The 15315-nt window shown below is 38.2% G+C and overlaps 1 protein-coding gene across 2 annotated transcripts in view; it reads left to right on the top strand.

Annotated features, from left to right (window-relative positions):
- The window catches only part of COL5A2 (collagen type V alpha 2 chain), a 113945-nt gene that overhangs the window by 95638 nt on the left and 2992 nt on the right, over window positions 1-15315 (top strand). For both annotated transcript variants that reach the window (XM_030018244.2, XM_030018245.2), the window contains exons 36-52: window positions 914-967; window positions 1089-1142; window positions 2183-2236; window positions 3060-3167; window positions 3274-3327; window positions 3527-3580; window positions 4682-4843; window positions 4964-5071; window positions 6080-6187; window positions 6346-6399; window positions 6727-6834; window positions 6941-6994; window positions 8340-8447; window positions 9353-9406; window positions 10110-10217; window positions 12237-12528; window positions 13475-13662. In XM_030018244.2, the coding sequence (XP_029874104.1) occupies window positions 914-967; window positions 1089-1142; window positions 2183-2236; window positions 3060-3167; window positions 3274-3327; window positions 3527-3580; window positions 4682-4843; window positions 4964-5071; window positions 6080-6187; window positions 6346-6399; window positions 6727-6834; window positions 6941-6994; window positions 8340-8447; window positions 9353-9406; window positions 10110-10217; window positions 12237-12528; window positions 13475-13662 (1722 nt within the window). The remainder of the gene's footprint in view (window positions 1-913; window positions 968-1088; window positions 1143-2182; window positions 2237-3059; window positions 3168-3273; window positions 3328-3526; window positions 3581-4681; window positions 4844-4963; window positions 5072-6079; window positions 6188-6345; window positions 6400-6726; window positions 6835-6940; window positions 6995-8339; window positions 8448-9352; window positions 9407-10109; window positions 10218-12236; window positions 12529-13474; window positions 13663-15315) is intronic.

The following is a 15315-nucleotide window of genomic DNA, read 5'->3' as shown; positions in this document are numbered from 1 at the left end:
GAATTAGTTGTAGTCAGTTATTAGTTAGTCAGATATTATCCAAAGATACAGAACCGTTCTTAATCATTGTAAGGCACATTTATAGCTTACAGTAACTAATGAACAGGTAAAGGAATGGTAAGCTAAATGTACATCCCTGTTCTAAAGCCAGTTATCTGCAGATGTCTCTGCTACCTACCACTAGAGCATTGATGACGCTGCAGGATCTTTGTTAATGGCTTCTTTTTTTGTATTTCTCTACAGTTTGAACAAAGTTCCAGTGCAATTTTTTTGTGGGAGGGGGGATTTTGTTCGATATAAACTGGGTACAAGTTTGTGGTACTCTGCTTCTAATGAAACAGAATTGTAATTGGATATCTAGATATTCCAGAAGGTAATTAGTGCTGCGGGATCATTATGCAGAGTTGATGGGTTTGGATGGAGAATTTGTGACCTGTTTGCCTAACTGCCCCATGAAGAGAAAAAGGACACTTTTGAGGAGTTTGCAAGATATAAATGAATCTTCAAAAGTAATGATGGACACTTTAAAATTAACTTAAACAGTTAAATACTAGCAGAGCTTCTGTGCAAGTGGGGAAAAAGGACTTAATTTCCTCCTGAGAGAGCAAAATAAAGCCAGGGCTTTTTTTTTAATCATTGGCCTTATTCATAAACACTGCATAAAGGAGAAGATGAAGTTAGTGAAGAAAGAGAAAATGAAGGAAAGCAGTCTTTTGACATGTGGGATTTTGGTCACTGGGAGAGGAAACGCAAGTCAATTTTAAGTAAAGACAACCCAACAAGTTTTCAGAGGTAAAGGAGAAGAATTTAAAGGAATGAAAAAGCATATGGAAATAGTAACATATGAGAAGTTTTAAACTAACTGTTTTGAAGCATCACTTCTCTAACTTCCTTTCATCTTATTGTTCAAAAGGGTCTCCCTGGTCCAATAGGCCCAATGGGTCCAGCAGGTCCCACTGGTGAAAAGGTAAACAGATTTTTATTCCATTCCCTACTGAAGTTTCTTGATATTATCACACTTTATTGGCACTTTTGCTACTCATCAAATAAGTTACTTGGGAAATAATAATGTTTAATTTCATTTTAAGGGTGAACCAGGTCCTCGAGGTCTAGTTGGTCCTCCTGGTTCCCGTGGAAACCCTGTGAGTAAACATGTTTGGTTTTTGCCTAGCATAAGTTAACAATATCTAATACTGTTCCAAACTCCAGGCATTTGTCTCATTTGTGATATATTTTCCTCTTTTTCTTCCTTTTCCTTTGTAGCCAAAATCTGTAGTTCTGTCTTGATGCTCTGCACTTGCAAAACTATTAGCGGATTTTGTTCCTCTGTCCTATACTTGTTTTAGGGCAAAATTTACAGAGAGTTACCCTCATTTACCTTACTCCTGAAAGTATGCCACCATTTTTAATTGTTTGAATGTTTTCAAAAGCATGAACATACCAGACACTACTGTACACATACAAATATTTAGATGGACAAAATGCAGAGGTGTACCTTAGTTCATCCAGTTATGTTGACTCTTGTCATTTTCCATCTATTTGTGATTCTAAGGGCTGACTTTGATAAGGGAATTAGAGGCTCAGCCCTTCTAGATCCTTCATACTGCTTGGAGTTGATTACGTCTGTGTCATAAATCAGAACAATCTTATTTCCAGTATAAATTGGAAGAGCTTCCACCCCTCTAGGGACTGCTGGAGCTTGGCAGCCTTCAGCTCCTTCTTTTCCAAACAAATGTTGTGTGGAAAGCTCAGCTGAAGCAGCTCATAGCCCATTCTGACCTTGTAGAAGAATACATCTTTGAACTACCGGCTTTTTTCCCCCAGTCTATCTTATTAGAATGGCAGGTTGCATAAGGTGTGTGCTCTTCAGCTTATCGTGCTATCTCTGGAAGTAGTTGTGAGCAGAATTTCTCCTACTGGGGTTTTAGTGCTTGCTCATGCCTTCCATCTCTAAATTCTGGAAGTTTGAATATAGTGTTGAATGCATGGCAGATCTTAACATCATAGTTAACATAATTTATTTTATGATTAGAAGATCATTTTATCCTGATTAATGGAGCAAAAGTATAATCACACTTATGACAGTAAATAGTTAACACCCTTTCTTGTATATTTAGCTGTAAATTATACTGTATATAGAAAGGCAGCTGTTAAATACAATTATTCTAATTTCTTTGACCAGGGTTCCCGAGGAGAAAATGGCCCAACTGGTGCTGTTGGTTTTGCTGGTCCTCCGGTATGTGTTTTGTAACACTAATGAGTTTCCTTTAGTCATGCTTTGACATACTTAGTTTTCTTCATTATGAATAATACTGCAGTGTTCTGGAACGTGAGTCACATTTTTGTTGCAGAAAACTGTTTCTTTTTCCCATCAGTATAACAAGTAAAGAAAAGGGTCAATAAATACCCTAGACAGTTGAAAAGCGATTTTGTTGATAAGATTATGTAATTGTTCACCAGATTTCATATTTTCATGAATATGCTATGTTGCTCCTTTGAGATTAAAATGAGGCAAATTAAAAAGGTGTCATCTACTGAAGGTAGCAAAGATTTGTGCCATGAGTAGCGAAGGCTGGAATGAGTTGATGGACCAAATGGAAGGTTTGTGAGCTTTCCAGTTAATACCCTGAACTTTCCCACAGCCTAAGTATTGTTTCAGACCTTCCACAAAGAGTCAGGCATCTGCTTCCCTTGGTAGGAAAAACAAGACGAGAAAAGACAATCTTTGTTCAGTCTGTTTTGCTTTTAGGTATGTAATAGCTGCTGATGAAAATAGAAAATCTAAAGAAAAGAAAAATGTGAAGTAGACAAGAAAATATTTTAAATGGGAATACTGACTTCACAGACTGTTCAGAAAATCTCATCTGTGATCTTCTAAAGACTGTGCTGAACTGTTACAGTTCTCTTGAACTGAACTGTTAAGCAAATGCAGTGTTTTCTGGGCTGATTTGTTCTCCTGTTATTTTTTGCCTTCTAGAAATTCCCTACAAAATGACTTTGTTAGGCTGGAAAGAGTTGGTATTCTCTGACCTGATGTCTCTTCTCAATATTTCTTATAGGGCCCTGATGGTCAGCCAGGTGTGAAAGGTGAACCTGGAGAACCTGGACAGAAAGGAGATGCTGGATCTCCAGGACCACAGGGTCTTGCTGGGTCTCCTGGTCCACCGGTAAGTATAAATAACATCTTCAGAGAACTGGTGGCATAGGCTGATCTTGCTTATTTAAATGTTCTGGTTGTTCACTATCACCCTTCTCTTCCTCTGTTCCTTTTAGGGTCCTCCAGGTGTTCCTGGTCTGAAAGGTGGTAGAGGAACTCAGGGTCCACCCGTAAGTAGATTTTATTTTTTGTGACCTGACTGCAGATAATCTAATACTGAAATTTTATGTAATGTGTGTATCATTCCTCATCTCAGCTTGTTTTTCACAGTCTGTAATTATAACATTTGCTCACCAATACAGCTGAGAACATTTGAGGTAACCAGTGCTGTATTTCTTTCAATAAAGTTGGCATTAAAATGTTTCTTAGGGTGCTACTGGATTCCCAGGATCTGCTGGAAGAGTTGGGCCTCCAGGACCTACTGTAAGTCAATTGTCATATTCCTAATAGGTGTGTTTTATAAACTGGTCATTGAAAACCTGAAGACTAAATAAAGCAGAAAAGGTGAAGCAGTGTTTATGGCCTGAGGCAATAGAAGAGAACAGTTGTCAGCACTCACTTCTGTGACTGCATGCTTACATCCAACTTCGTTAAATAAAACTCATTAGTCTTGGGCTTGATCCAGTGCCGGGGTGTCCAAATTAGTGCAACACTTTTCACTGGATTAAGTAGGCTTTGAGTTGTTCAAGCTGCTCTAATGACTCAATTGCTTACAGGAATAAAACAACAATCTATATCTCCCTGTACTTTTTATTTTTTTGTCTCTTCAGTGGTGACTGAAGTTAGGAGATTTTTGGAAAAGGAAGAGGCCTCTGCCAGGCTATCTCATCAGTGGGGTTACTCATCCATTAAAATAAAACCACAAAACCTCTTACGACTAAACATTTTCAGAAACACTAAAAAAAAAAAAAAAAAGAATTATTTGTGGATCAACAAGTGAGGATTCAACTCCACACAGAGAACTGTGTTACTTTCTTCATATGCCTTTCAATGTTTTGATGGGAAAAATAACTTGCAGTTGTGAGTTTATCATCAAAAAGTGAAGTTTATGGAAAACATAATATACATGTGAAGTCTTTTAAAAGTATTTGTGAAATGAACAAAGGTCCGTTAAAACACTGATTTGTACCATGTGAATGAAAAGTTTGAATATGGACTTTAGCTTGATGATATTGGAAAGAATGGGCAAGGGTGAGTTTTCTAGCAGTAGTTGTACACCTGAAGTAAAAAACAAGAAAAGAAAAGAAGAGAGAAACAAAAAAAAGAGTGTCTTTTAAAGGAGGGAGTTTGGAATTGCAAACTCGAGGGGGTGGGGGAGGTAGGGTGTGGAGCTTGGACATAATTTGATGAGATGTTTATTTAATCTCTTTGATTATAAATGAGATAATAGCTCTTAGGTCATTCACACTCTGGGCCTTCCTTAGAGAGTATGCATATTTATAGTTAATCAAAACACAGTCCTTAGAATTTAATTGTCCTGATCAGAAAAGGGTCCATTGTAATGAGGTGTTTTAATTTTCTTAGGGAGCTCCAGGGCCTGCTGGGCCTATTGGTGAGCCAGGAAAAGAAGGTCCCCCGGGTCTTCGTGGTGATCCTGGTTCTCATGGCCGTGTGGGAGATCGAGGGCCAGCTGGGCCTCCTGGTGGTCCTGGAGACAAGGGTGATGCGGGGGAAGATGGGCAGCCGGTACGTCCTGGTTGATGTTACAAAATCTCCCTAGGCCGACTCTAGGCTTGGTCTCGTTGTTACTTATATCTATTGCTACTGAAATGATGGTAATGTTGTTTTATCCTTTGTGGATTCCAGGGCCCGGATGGCCCGCCTGGTCCAGCAGGAACTACCGGTCAAAGAGGTATTGTTGGTATGCCAGGACAGCGAGGGGAAAGAGGCATGCCAGGGCTGCCGGGTCCTGCAGTAAGTAACGACCAAGCCAGTAACGCCACCAGCTTGGGCATTCTCATTATCTTTGTGGAATTCTGAGCATAGTGCCCCATAGCACAAGGAGAAAGTTGGAAAACTCCAATTGCAGGAGCGAATATAGAAAGAATAGTAAATAACTAAATCTCATGCAAATATATGAGGTGGGAGATTTTGTTTCAGCCCTAATGGAAGGTCTGAACCTGAATTAAGAGTAAGTGGATAATAGCATTAAGACTTCTGGCTAAAATGTTCCTATTTGACTTAAAACTAGATCCTTGAAAAAAACAACCCCAGACTCTTCATTTAGGTGCCCAAAGGTCACCTGAATGTGAGTAAATACTCTGTAACTGCTATTTCATAAATTGTGAACTACAGTCTTCAGAATTACCATTTGTGCTCTCTTTGCTTTCATGTAGGATTTATAGATATTTATTGGAAAGCCTAATGATCCAGGAGATTAAGTCATTAAATAGTCTATTAGTAAAAGGGATGGTATGGAGGATCTGCCATTACTACTGGATCCATAAAGTCAATTTATAGTTAAAGTTGGCCAAAAATTATTCCAGGCTAACAAGTTTTGTTGGTGTTGAGACAGAGAAAAAAAAAAAAAAACATGTTACTTATTTCAAACTGCATTACATTTTTCCAGAGTTGAAAAGACCTTACCTATTGCAGATAATGCCATCAGACATGTTGATTTATCAAGGGAGTGTGTGCTTAAGAGAGTTGCTACTAGATAGACGAACTTCAAGTGCAGCTTCCAGTCAATAAAACCTATTCAAAAGCAACTAACACAATTAAACTGTATAAAAATACACAGTATATACATATTTAATAGGTACTCAAAAATCTGTAAGAACATTTTCCTTAATTATCAGTTTTTTGAAGTTACAAATGTTGATGGTACATCAGACTGGATTAATGAGTAGTGTTTTGCAGGCAGCAGGTACTTTCTTTGTTTTGTGATTAAAATTTTGATATGATATTTTTTGTCTTTTTTAGGGTACACCAGGAAAACAAGGTCCCACGGGGCCACCTGGTGATAAAGGTCCCCCAGGACCTATTGGCCAGTCAGGTGCCACTGGACCTGTAGGTGAAGCTGGTCCAGAAGTAAGTATTAGAGCCTTGTAACATGCAAAAAAAAGGCAGTCTAGTGGTTATTCTCCTTGACTTGAAGTTAGAGGTGGAGAACAACTTTCTAGTGCTTCTTACAGAAATGCAAGATTACAGAGCTAATCGACAGCTCTGTTTTTATTCCATAACTCTAGGGACCTGCTGGTAATGATGGTACTCCTGGACGAGATGGAGCTGTTGGAGAACGTGTAAGTATATATTGCTTTCTTAAGTCACTTCTGGAAATCTTCATTTTATTATTGACTTATTGTAGATTTTCTTTTCATTTGCTTAACTTGAATGGAGAACTAGTTCTGAAAGTGTATCACAGCTTTGAATAAGTAGTACTTCTCAAAGTTGAGGAAACCTGGCTAAGAACACCTGTCTCTACAAACTCAGACTTGAGTTCCTACAGAAGGAACATCTTTGTAGATTGTAATTGCTAGAAAATAGACTAGCAATGCTAGAGTCCTGTTGCTTTCTTTGGTCTAGTCCAGTCCTCTTTAGATAAATAATGTTCAAATTATGTTTTGCAGGGTGATCGTGGTGAACCTGGCCCTGCAGGCTTGCCAGGTTCTCCAGGGGGTCCAGGAACTCCAGGTCCTGTTGGCCCTCCAGGAGATGCAGGTCAAAGAGGTGAAACTGTAAGTGAGACTTTTTCCTTTTTTTTTTAATACTTTGTTTATCAAAAAAATATTGTGTATGCTTTTGCGCATTGCTTCACATATCTTCTGTATGCAATCTTTATAGGGTTCTCGAGGTCCGATGGGTCCCCCAGGTCGTGCAGGAAAAAGAGGTTTGCCTGTAAGTTCTCCATGGTCACTATGGTTTTATCTGAGATCCTTTTTACAGGAAAGTATATGAGAAACTAGGCCAAAATCAGAATGCTAAACAGGGCTTCAACTTTTAGTGTTCTGACTGCAAGTGGATGAAGGTAGTCTTCTGAGCTGCAAAGCTGTATGAATCTGTTTGGATACACTAGTATTTCTACACTTTAAAAATACTTTGCAGAGAATTAACAAATGCTGTGGAAGCCTCTTTATTTGGAGCGTGTTGCTGTCTGCATGATGGTAGGACCTAAGTTAGCAAATAGCTGGAGTCTGTGTCTGATAATTCAAATAAGGGGTAAAGAAATGAATGCAGAAAAGGCACATCTTTAGATAAAAATGGCAGAAATGTAACAAAATCACCTGTTCCCATGAAACTGCCTTAATTCAATCCATGAGATTCTGACTTCAGTCCAAATGGAAAAGCAAACAAAACCCATCTTTTTGTGTTACATAACTCTTTTACAATCCAAGCTTGGAACAAAAAATTAATTGCAAACTTGGGAAATTCAAAAGAATGTTGTTCTGTCCCTAAGCAGATGTCATTTGAGAGACAAGAAAAGCTTATTGAGTAGTTGGTGATAATGATGCCATTGATAAACTATTTGGAATCTGGCATTAAGAAATTTAGCATGCAATTTGGGCTGAGAAATATGGAATTGAAAGTAGAAGCCATTTTTTCCAATGATTTTTGAATTAGTATAAAAAGTATGAAACTATCAAAAATACCAAGAATGAAATTGTGATGGTAATAAAACCAAGCTATTTGTACTGGGGACCCTGAACGTTGTTGTCTGTAGTTAGGGAGTGTAATTTCAGTTGTGAAGGTGAAAGCAGCTGTGAGAAGTAAAGATGCAACATGGAGGATTTCATACTGAAAATACATTTTATCATTATGAGTCTGTGAGACATCCTGAAAATGCATTTTACCATTATGATTCTGTGAGACTGCCACAATATTTCAATCTCATCCTACAAAAATTATTTGCCATATCCAGTAAGGCAAAGAAATTTTCTAATCTTAAAAATTTTGTTACATAAATTATTTTGTGTTGTTAGTACAGGGTTTTTTTGACTGTATTATGAAGATAAATAGACTAAATTTACCACAACTACAATTAAGCACAACACAGATTTCTGTAATTATTTACTTATTCTTTGGTAAAAAATCAAGATTCTTGGAGCTGCCCCAGAATCACCTTCTTTCCAGCTTTAGAAGTGAATGAGGTCTGAGTGCAGTGCCTAAGAGCAAATGAGGGGGTTTTGCGGTTGTGGGTTTTTTTCCAGCTCAGAATTTTACATTTCATCACTGATATTTACAGGGTCCCCAAGGACCTCGTGGTGACAAAGGTGACAATGGAGATCGAGGTGATAGGGGCCAGAAAGGACACAGGGGTTTCACTGGGCTTCAAGGTCTTCCTGGTCCTCCTGTAAGTTCTGTTTTTACTATAATTTTATTTCCTTGATAGTTAAATAATATATCAGGAACACAGTTATTTAAAATATGAAAAAAAGCAAACATGAATTATTTTTTTTTCCCACAATGTGCTTGTGAGTGGCCTGGCTATCTGTACTTGTTAATATTTTTAATGCAATTTTACAATACTATTGCATAATGAGGTAAACCTGTGCTTTGCAAGATACGTGTTCTCCTACTCTTGTTCTATTTGTGCCAGTCCGCAGTGACTGATAACTGACAGTCTATGACCTGTCAGCACAAGATGATAACAAAAGTTGATAGTTTCAGATAGGCACATTAGAGTGTGAAATGCTTTTTGCCAGTGTTTGAACTCTTTACAGTCAAGGAGTCAAATGCAAAATCCCATGAGGATTGTGGTAGTATCTCTCACTAATATTTGCAAGAACTTCATGATTTCAGTGGCGATTGAATGGAAATGTGATGGAAAACTTAATTTTTTTACATTTGTTTGCTGATCCTATGCAAGAGCTAGAAGTTTCAACATGCAGGAAAAGAGTCAACAAAAAAACCCCAGCATCCAAAGCATCTTTGCACTTCATAACAATGTCAGTTACTCTTTTGTAAGCCAATCTGATTCTAAATGTCATGAAAGCAAGGCTTTTCTGCAGAAACAACTTTATATATAGCCAAGCACCAGTAAATTCTATTAATCTAAATTGTGATTACAGTTGTTACTCTGTGACAAAAGAGAACAATAGAATGAAAATGAATCATAAGAGGGAAAGGTACTACCCATTGTTCATGTATATTATAATCCTATTCATACAGAATTGTGTATATCATGCACTAATTCTTTAAAACTAAAGGAATATGCTTTAAATGTCACAAAGATACAATAAAATTTCTTCTGTTTAGGGTCCTATTGGTGAACAGGGCAGTCCTGGCATTCCAGGTCCATTCGGTCCGCGGGTGAGTATGTTTCAGGATTAAGGTTTTTCTTGCTTGTTTTTTTCCATGATCAGATTTCTATTTCTGCATCACACTTACTTCACTGGCTTTTGTTGACTTTCAGTATCATGTGGTAATTACCCTACTATCTTTTGCTGAGAGACATTACATTGTTTAATACAGTAAAGTTATGACATAAGTGTAGTTTATAGCTAGATAAAAAGGTCAGCTCAGAATAACTACAGGGCTACAGTCTCTTTTTACAGACACTTTCCCTGTAGCTAATGCAAAGCCATATATGTGGCAGCTCTGCTAATTGCTACTCTGCCTTTCATACACCCATGTATGTCGTTCACCCAAAAGTAAAGGAGAAATACGACTCCCTTGGATGTTCCCAAGTGACAGTGTGTCTCTGAGTCTGTATACATGTGAGTGTATGGTAGCTACTCCAGTCTGTGTAGCACCTGGAATTGAACCCACTTAAATGGTTTAGGAAGAAATATACACCTGATCCAAGGTATATTGGCTGAGGTGATTCACTTCAGAACAGCAGCATTGAAACTGCCTTCTTCCTGTTAGAGAAGAAGGGTGATTTTTAGAAGTTTGGTAATAGACATGAATAATTGGATTACTTCCTGAAAAGATACTGCTTATAAAAGGCTGTTTTGTGTAACTTTGTTATTAAATGCTAAAATACATTCCTTCTTTCTCTTATATTATCTAGGGTCCTCCAGGTCCAGTTGGTCCTTCTGGCAAAGATGGAAGTCCCGGTCCACTTGGGCCAATTGGGCCTCCTGGTGTTAGAGGGAGTGTAGGAGAAGCTGGACCTGAGGTGAGTTGATGGCAATATGGAGGGAAAACGTTACCTCCAAATAATGAGATTTTTTACCATCCATTGCATCACTGTCTCAAACATTCATGAGCTCAAGAGAAATGGTAAGATTTGATATAGTTTCTCCAACAACAAATAGCCAGGGTAACTGTGTATTGAAAGGGCTCATTTCTTACTCATTTTCATCTTCTGGACCTGTGACAATCCCAGTCCCATCCACTTATGCTCTCCTTAGGCCAGCCTGGGGCTACTTCTGCAGTTAGCTCACTGGATCCTACTAGAACTGCAGTTCAACATGGCTATTTGGCAAGTTGGGTCCTAAAATCTCAGGCCTAAGCATAGGTCAGTTGGTGTATCTGGAACTAGCAGCAGTTCAAAGTCAGTAGTCCCACCAAGGTGGCACTGAATTAGAACAGCCAGCAGCATACTCCATCATCCCTTATGTCAAGGAAATCCTTCAGTCCAAACAGCCAGCCCAAAATCTAACACTCACCTCAGCTGACCTTCAGCCTGATCTGAGGTTTACAGACATCAACCATGAGCTGATTCGCAGCTAATGAAAAATAGTTTGTCCATTTTGGAAAAAGTCCTAAACCTTTGCTAAACGTCCCAGGCATATTCCACATTTACCAATTCACGATACCTTAAGTCATAAGATGTAAGTTACACTATCCCAAAGAAGATAAGTTAGAAAATTAGAGGGATTTGTGAAATTTGTGAAAAGGGTGATCTGGACAGTCATGTGAAATATTAAAAGACTGGTATTGCTTATTTTGGGGAAGAAGTGGAAGAGGTGGAATAAAATAATGAGCAAGACAGAGAAGGCAGTTTCTGCTGTTTTTCTGTCTTGTAAGACATGGTGCTTCCTGTGTTTATCGTGTGCTAATATGCACCCTATTTCATTTGAACTTCTGCCAATTATGGGTATCTCCACTTCTGCCGAGGCACCGAGACATGAATGAAAAGTCTACAGTAGAGCATAAGAATATAATGTATATCCAGATACTTCATCTGTGTAACGAGACAGTACAAGAAATATCATACCAGTATTTTTAGTTTTGCTTTCCATGGTGGCTTGCATGCAACTGTAAATTGGAACCAAAAAGCAAGAAATAAAAGTTAAGATTTCATTTGTCAGACACAGAGCGTATTAGCTTGGGTGTGTGCTCTGTAGTAAGTGTTTGGAACACTAGTTGTGAATTCTGAAGTAATTAATCTCAAAGGAAATGCCACGTTCTGATACACAATCTCATGCACCAGAGCATCACACTTCAAATGAAGGTATGTTACAGACTTCCTGCTGCCAAAGAAGAGCTGGCAAAGCTTGCAGGTGGAGATATGTTTATTAACTGCTATCTTCTGTGTCAAGACTCATTTACCTCCCCAAATATCACAATTCAGGTTGACAGAAGGACCTTACAACCCATCATTTGGGAAAATTTACTTAGTCAGGAAAACACCTGCTTTGCCAAGTAAGGATGATGTAGATTCTGTCTCACATACCTGTAGCCAGAAAGCTCAGCACTGTGCAGGATAAATGTAAAGATGTTTCTAGTGCCAAATTTTCCGTTCAGGCTTTACTAATTGAAAATGTGCCTGAGGCGACTCAGGGGAAGCAGGAATTTTAGATTGCTCTAAAAATCACTTACAGTTGTTGGGAATTTTAATAAATAAAGTTATTAGGGAGGAATTTGAACAAGGAGGGACAGATAGCTTAAAAAAATGGAATGAGGAGGCCATTCCTTGGTGACTTTTTCCAGTCTGAAAGCATGAGTAAGAAAAAGTTGAGCAAGGTATTAAGACAGGCAGAGAGGGCATGAAGCAGAGACAATACCTCACATGCAGTTCTAATCTCTTAACCCTGTTCCTGGAAATGTGAATTGTCTATCTGTATCTGAACATTCCCTATGCATTAGGGTGTCTGGCCCCGAAGTTTTGCTTTTTTAGTGGCTGGCTTTGCTGTTGTTTTGCACAGTATTTACTCTGCTATGCCTCTATTGCCTTCGTTTTTAACCTTAGGGTCCACCAGGTGATCCTGGCCCTCCTGGCCCTCCTGGCCCTCCAGGCCATCTCACTGCTGCCATTGGTGACATTATGGGACACTATGATGATGCTATGGCAGATCCGCTACCAGAGTTTACTGAAGATGAAGCAGCCCCAGATGACCATAATAAAACAGACCCAGGAGTCCATGCCACACTGAAGTCACTGAGCAGCCAGATTGAGACTATGCGCAGCCCAGATGGTTCAAAGAAACACCCATCACGGACTTGTGATGACCTGAAGCTGTGCCACCCATCCAAGAAGAGCGGTGTGTATAAATACACCATCTCCTCTATGTGCCATATGATGCTGTCTTGTTTCCAATATATACTTGGTCACTGGAAAAAATGAGTAATACAGATTTTGATGGCCTAAATCGACATTCACACTAGGAGCTTGAAAACTTCTCACAAAAAATTATTTCTTCTTGCCAGTGAAATACATATTCTGGTGTATCCCATACTTATTTATTCAGTATTTATTCAAAAATCTGAAATATTTTAGACTTTCTTGGAATGCTACTTCTAAAAGTGTTATCACCATGGAGTACAACTTCCATGATGATAGAGATAGATTGGTACGCCAATTGTGACTATTTGCTTAATTGCCATTAGCTCAAAATGTTACCTGTAGGCTGATGACCTGCAAATGCTTTCCATCCAGAATTCTCTGCTGCTGCTTCATGCTGGCAATTCGTAGGTGGTAATGCGCTAACATGCCATTTAGCAGTTTCCCTAATTTATATAGATTATTAGTGGATAAATCAGAAGAGACTGGAAGGTAGCGATAGTTTGTGGCAGGCCTTACCAGCTTTTGCCCCATTTCCTGAAACTTTGCTTCCAACATCAATGTTAGGAGGGGCTGCCATCAGTTTGTCATGTGTAGAGAAAATTGTCTTCTAGCCACTGTGTGTTCTTTATGCACTTGGAGTGCTCAGGACCTTTGCAATGCATTTCAACAACCTTAACCTTACACAGCTTTCAAGTCTGAATTCCCCTATTTTGAAATATTTGAAATACGGATCAGCTCGTATCTTGAAGCAACGTTATAGTGTATACCTGAAGGACACATCAAAACACATCAGGTCAATACATGAAGCATATGCCTGTTTTGCCTTGTGTCTTGTATTGTTGCAACATACTTTTGCTTACATCTTCCCTGTTATTTCAAGAATCTTTATAACATAACAGAATCACATTTTATATTCTTTGTAGGTGAATATTGGATTGATCCTAACCAAGGATGTGTTGAAGATGCTATAAAAGTATACTGCAACATGGAAACTGGAGAGACCTGTATTTCTGCAAACCCGTCTACTATACCCCGTAAAACATGGTGGGCCAGCAGGTCGTCTGACTTAAAGCCCATTTGGTATGGCCTTGATATGAACAGGGGATCACAGGTACGCCATTACGTATATTTAATGTCAAGAATCGACTTCTATGAAACTTGTTTCCTTCTGGTTTAGAACTTCATCTGCTCTTCTGAGCAGATTCTGCTACAGTCAGAACATTATGACTATTGATTGACTGGCTTATATTCAATTGGTTGTTATTACCATACAGTAAATACAGACAAGAGCTGGGAGAAACAAAGTGCATGCATCTAAGGCAGGATTGGCTACAAGTAGACCACTGCTGGGAAAGATTTATTTCTCTTGATCCCCAAAACATCAACTTCTCTAGCAATCTATTTTAGTAACTCACTATCCTTGTCCTTAAAAAAAGTGTACTTTTCCCTAATATATGATTTAAATCACTGCTGTTTGTTTGTATTGAATTCTACTCTTTCTTTCAGAAAACTCTTTACTGCTAAAAAAGTACAAAACTTACTTTATAAATTTGTTTTTAAAGAAAGTATGATTGTTATCGTGTGTGTCAGAATGCTTCATGCCGAATGCATCAGTCTCCAGACAGACAAAAATTCCACTCAGCTTTCTGTTGGGTATTCCCTCTGTGGTAACTTCTAAAAGTAGGCTTAATGATCCTGCCAAATAACAGAAGTTTATGCTACGCAAAGTATATAATTAATTAACCAGCTTTTGCCACTTTTATTCCTAGTTCATTGAATCAAAAGCACAGAAAATATTTTCAATTGTTACTTCATAGGGAGTAATTAAATATCTTTAAAATAAGTATTTGGTGTGTAAAAAATAATGCTGTTATCAGCTAGATTCCTGATAACAGTTCAGAACTTCAACAGTTGAGAACAGATGTGATGTTGATTGCTTTTTTGAGATGCTTTCACTTATTATTAAATTCAGGAGAACTTGCCGTGTCCCAAGATGTCACGGTTGATGTTTAGCTGCCTGCAGAGCTACACATAGGGGTTTTGTAAGTCAGATGCTCTTTGGAGGAAGAAATTATCTTGAGGAATACTATAAAAGAATATTTCATTTTTGAAAACACTGTCAGATTTGATAACTAATAGTATGATCTGTGTAATAGTCATATGCACTGCTTACAGATTCTAAATAATAAGCACTGTGATTGCTGAACAGATATAACACATTTTGTAAAAAATGACAGTGTCAATGCATAAGATTTCCTCTTTTCTTCACCAGTTTCAGTGAAATGTATACATTTTTAGTCATTCTTGACTTATTTTTTTATGTTGCAATGATTCATAAAGCATGAATAAAATGAAACCTGCACAGATAGGGAAAAAAAATCTCAGGAATTTTACGATTTTTGTTATTGGTAGAAAAATTGTTTCTGTTTTTTATAGAAACAGTGGTACTTAGTAAAACATTTGTCAAACTTTGGTGCAAGTTAGTTAGTTGATAAAGCCCATATGCAAATGTATACAATACAAAGCCTGTAGAAAACAAGTTGCTAAAGTTGCAATATAGCAGGTACGCTATAAAAGGGTTTTCTGTGCTTGATGTTTCTCAGCTACTTTGAGGTGGCTCTAATGCACTATTTCATATGTAAGGTTTAGCTCCTACAGAATCCCTTTTTGAAATAAGGCAGAATTCATTCCAAAACTTGGCATGCCTGTGGAGGCCCAACTGCCTTAGAGTTGTTCAGCTGCAGAGCTTTACGGTCAAAATTCT

This window comes from Aquila chrysaetos, chromosome 6 (assembly GCF_900496995.4).
Source record: "Aquila chrysaetos chrysaetos chromosome 6, bAquChr1.4, whole genome shotgun sequence".
Classification (NCBI taxonomy): domain Eukaryota; kingdom Metazoa; phylum Chordata; class Aves; order Accipitriformes; family Accipitridae; genus Aquila; species Aquila chrysaetos.
The sequence above is the reverse complement of the archived record's forward strand: the minus strand, read 5'-3'. Positions and strand labels throughout refer to the sequence as shown.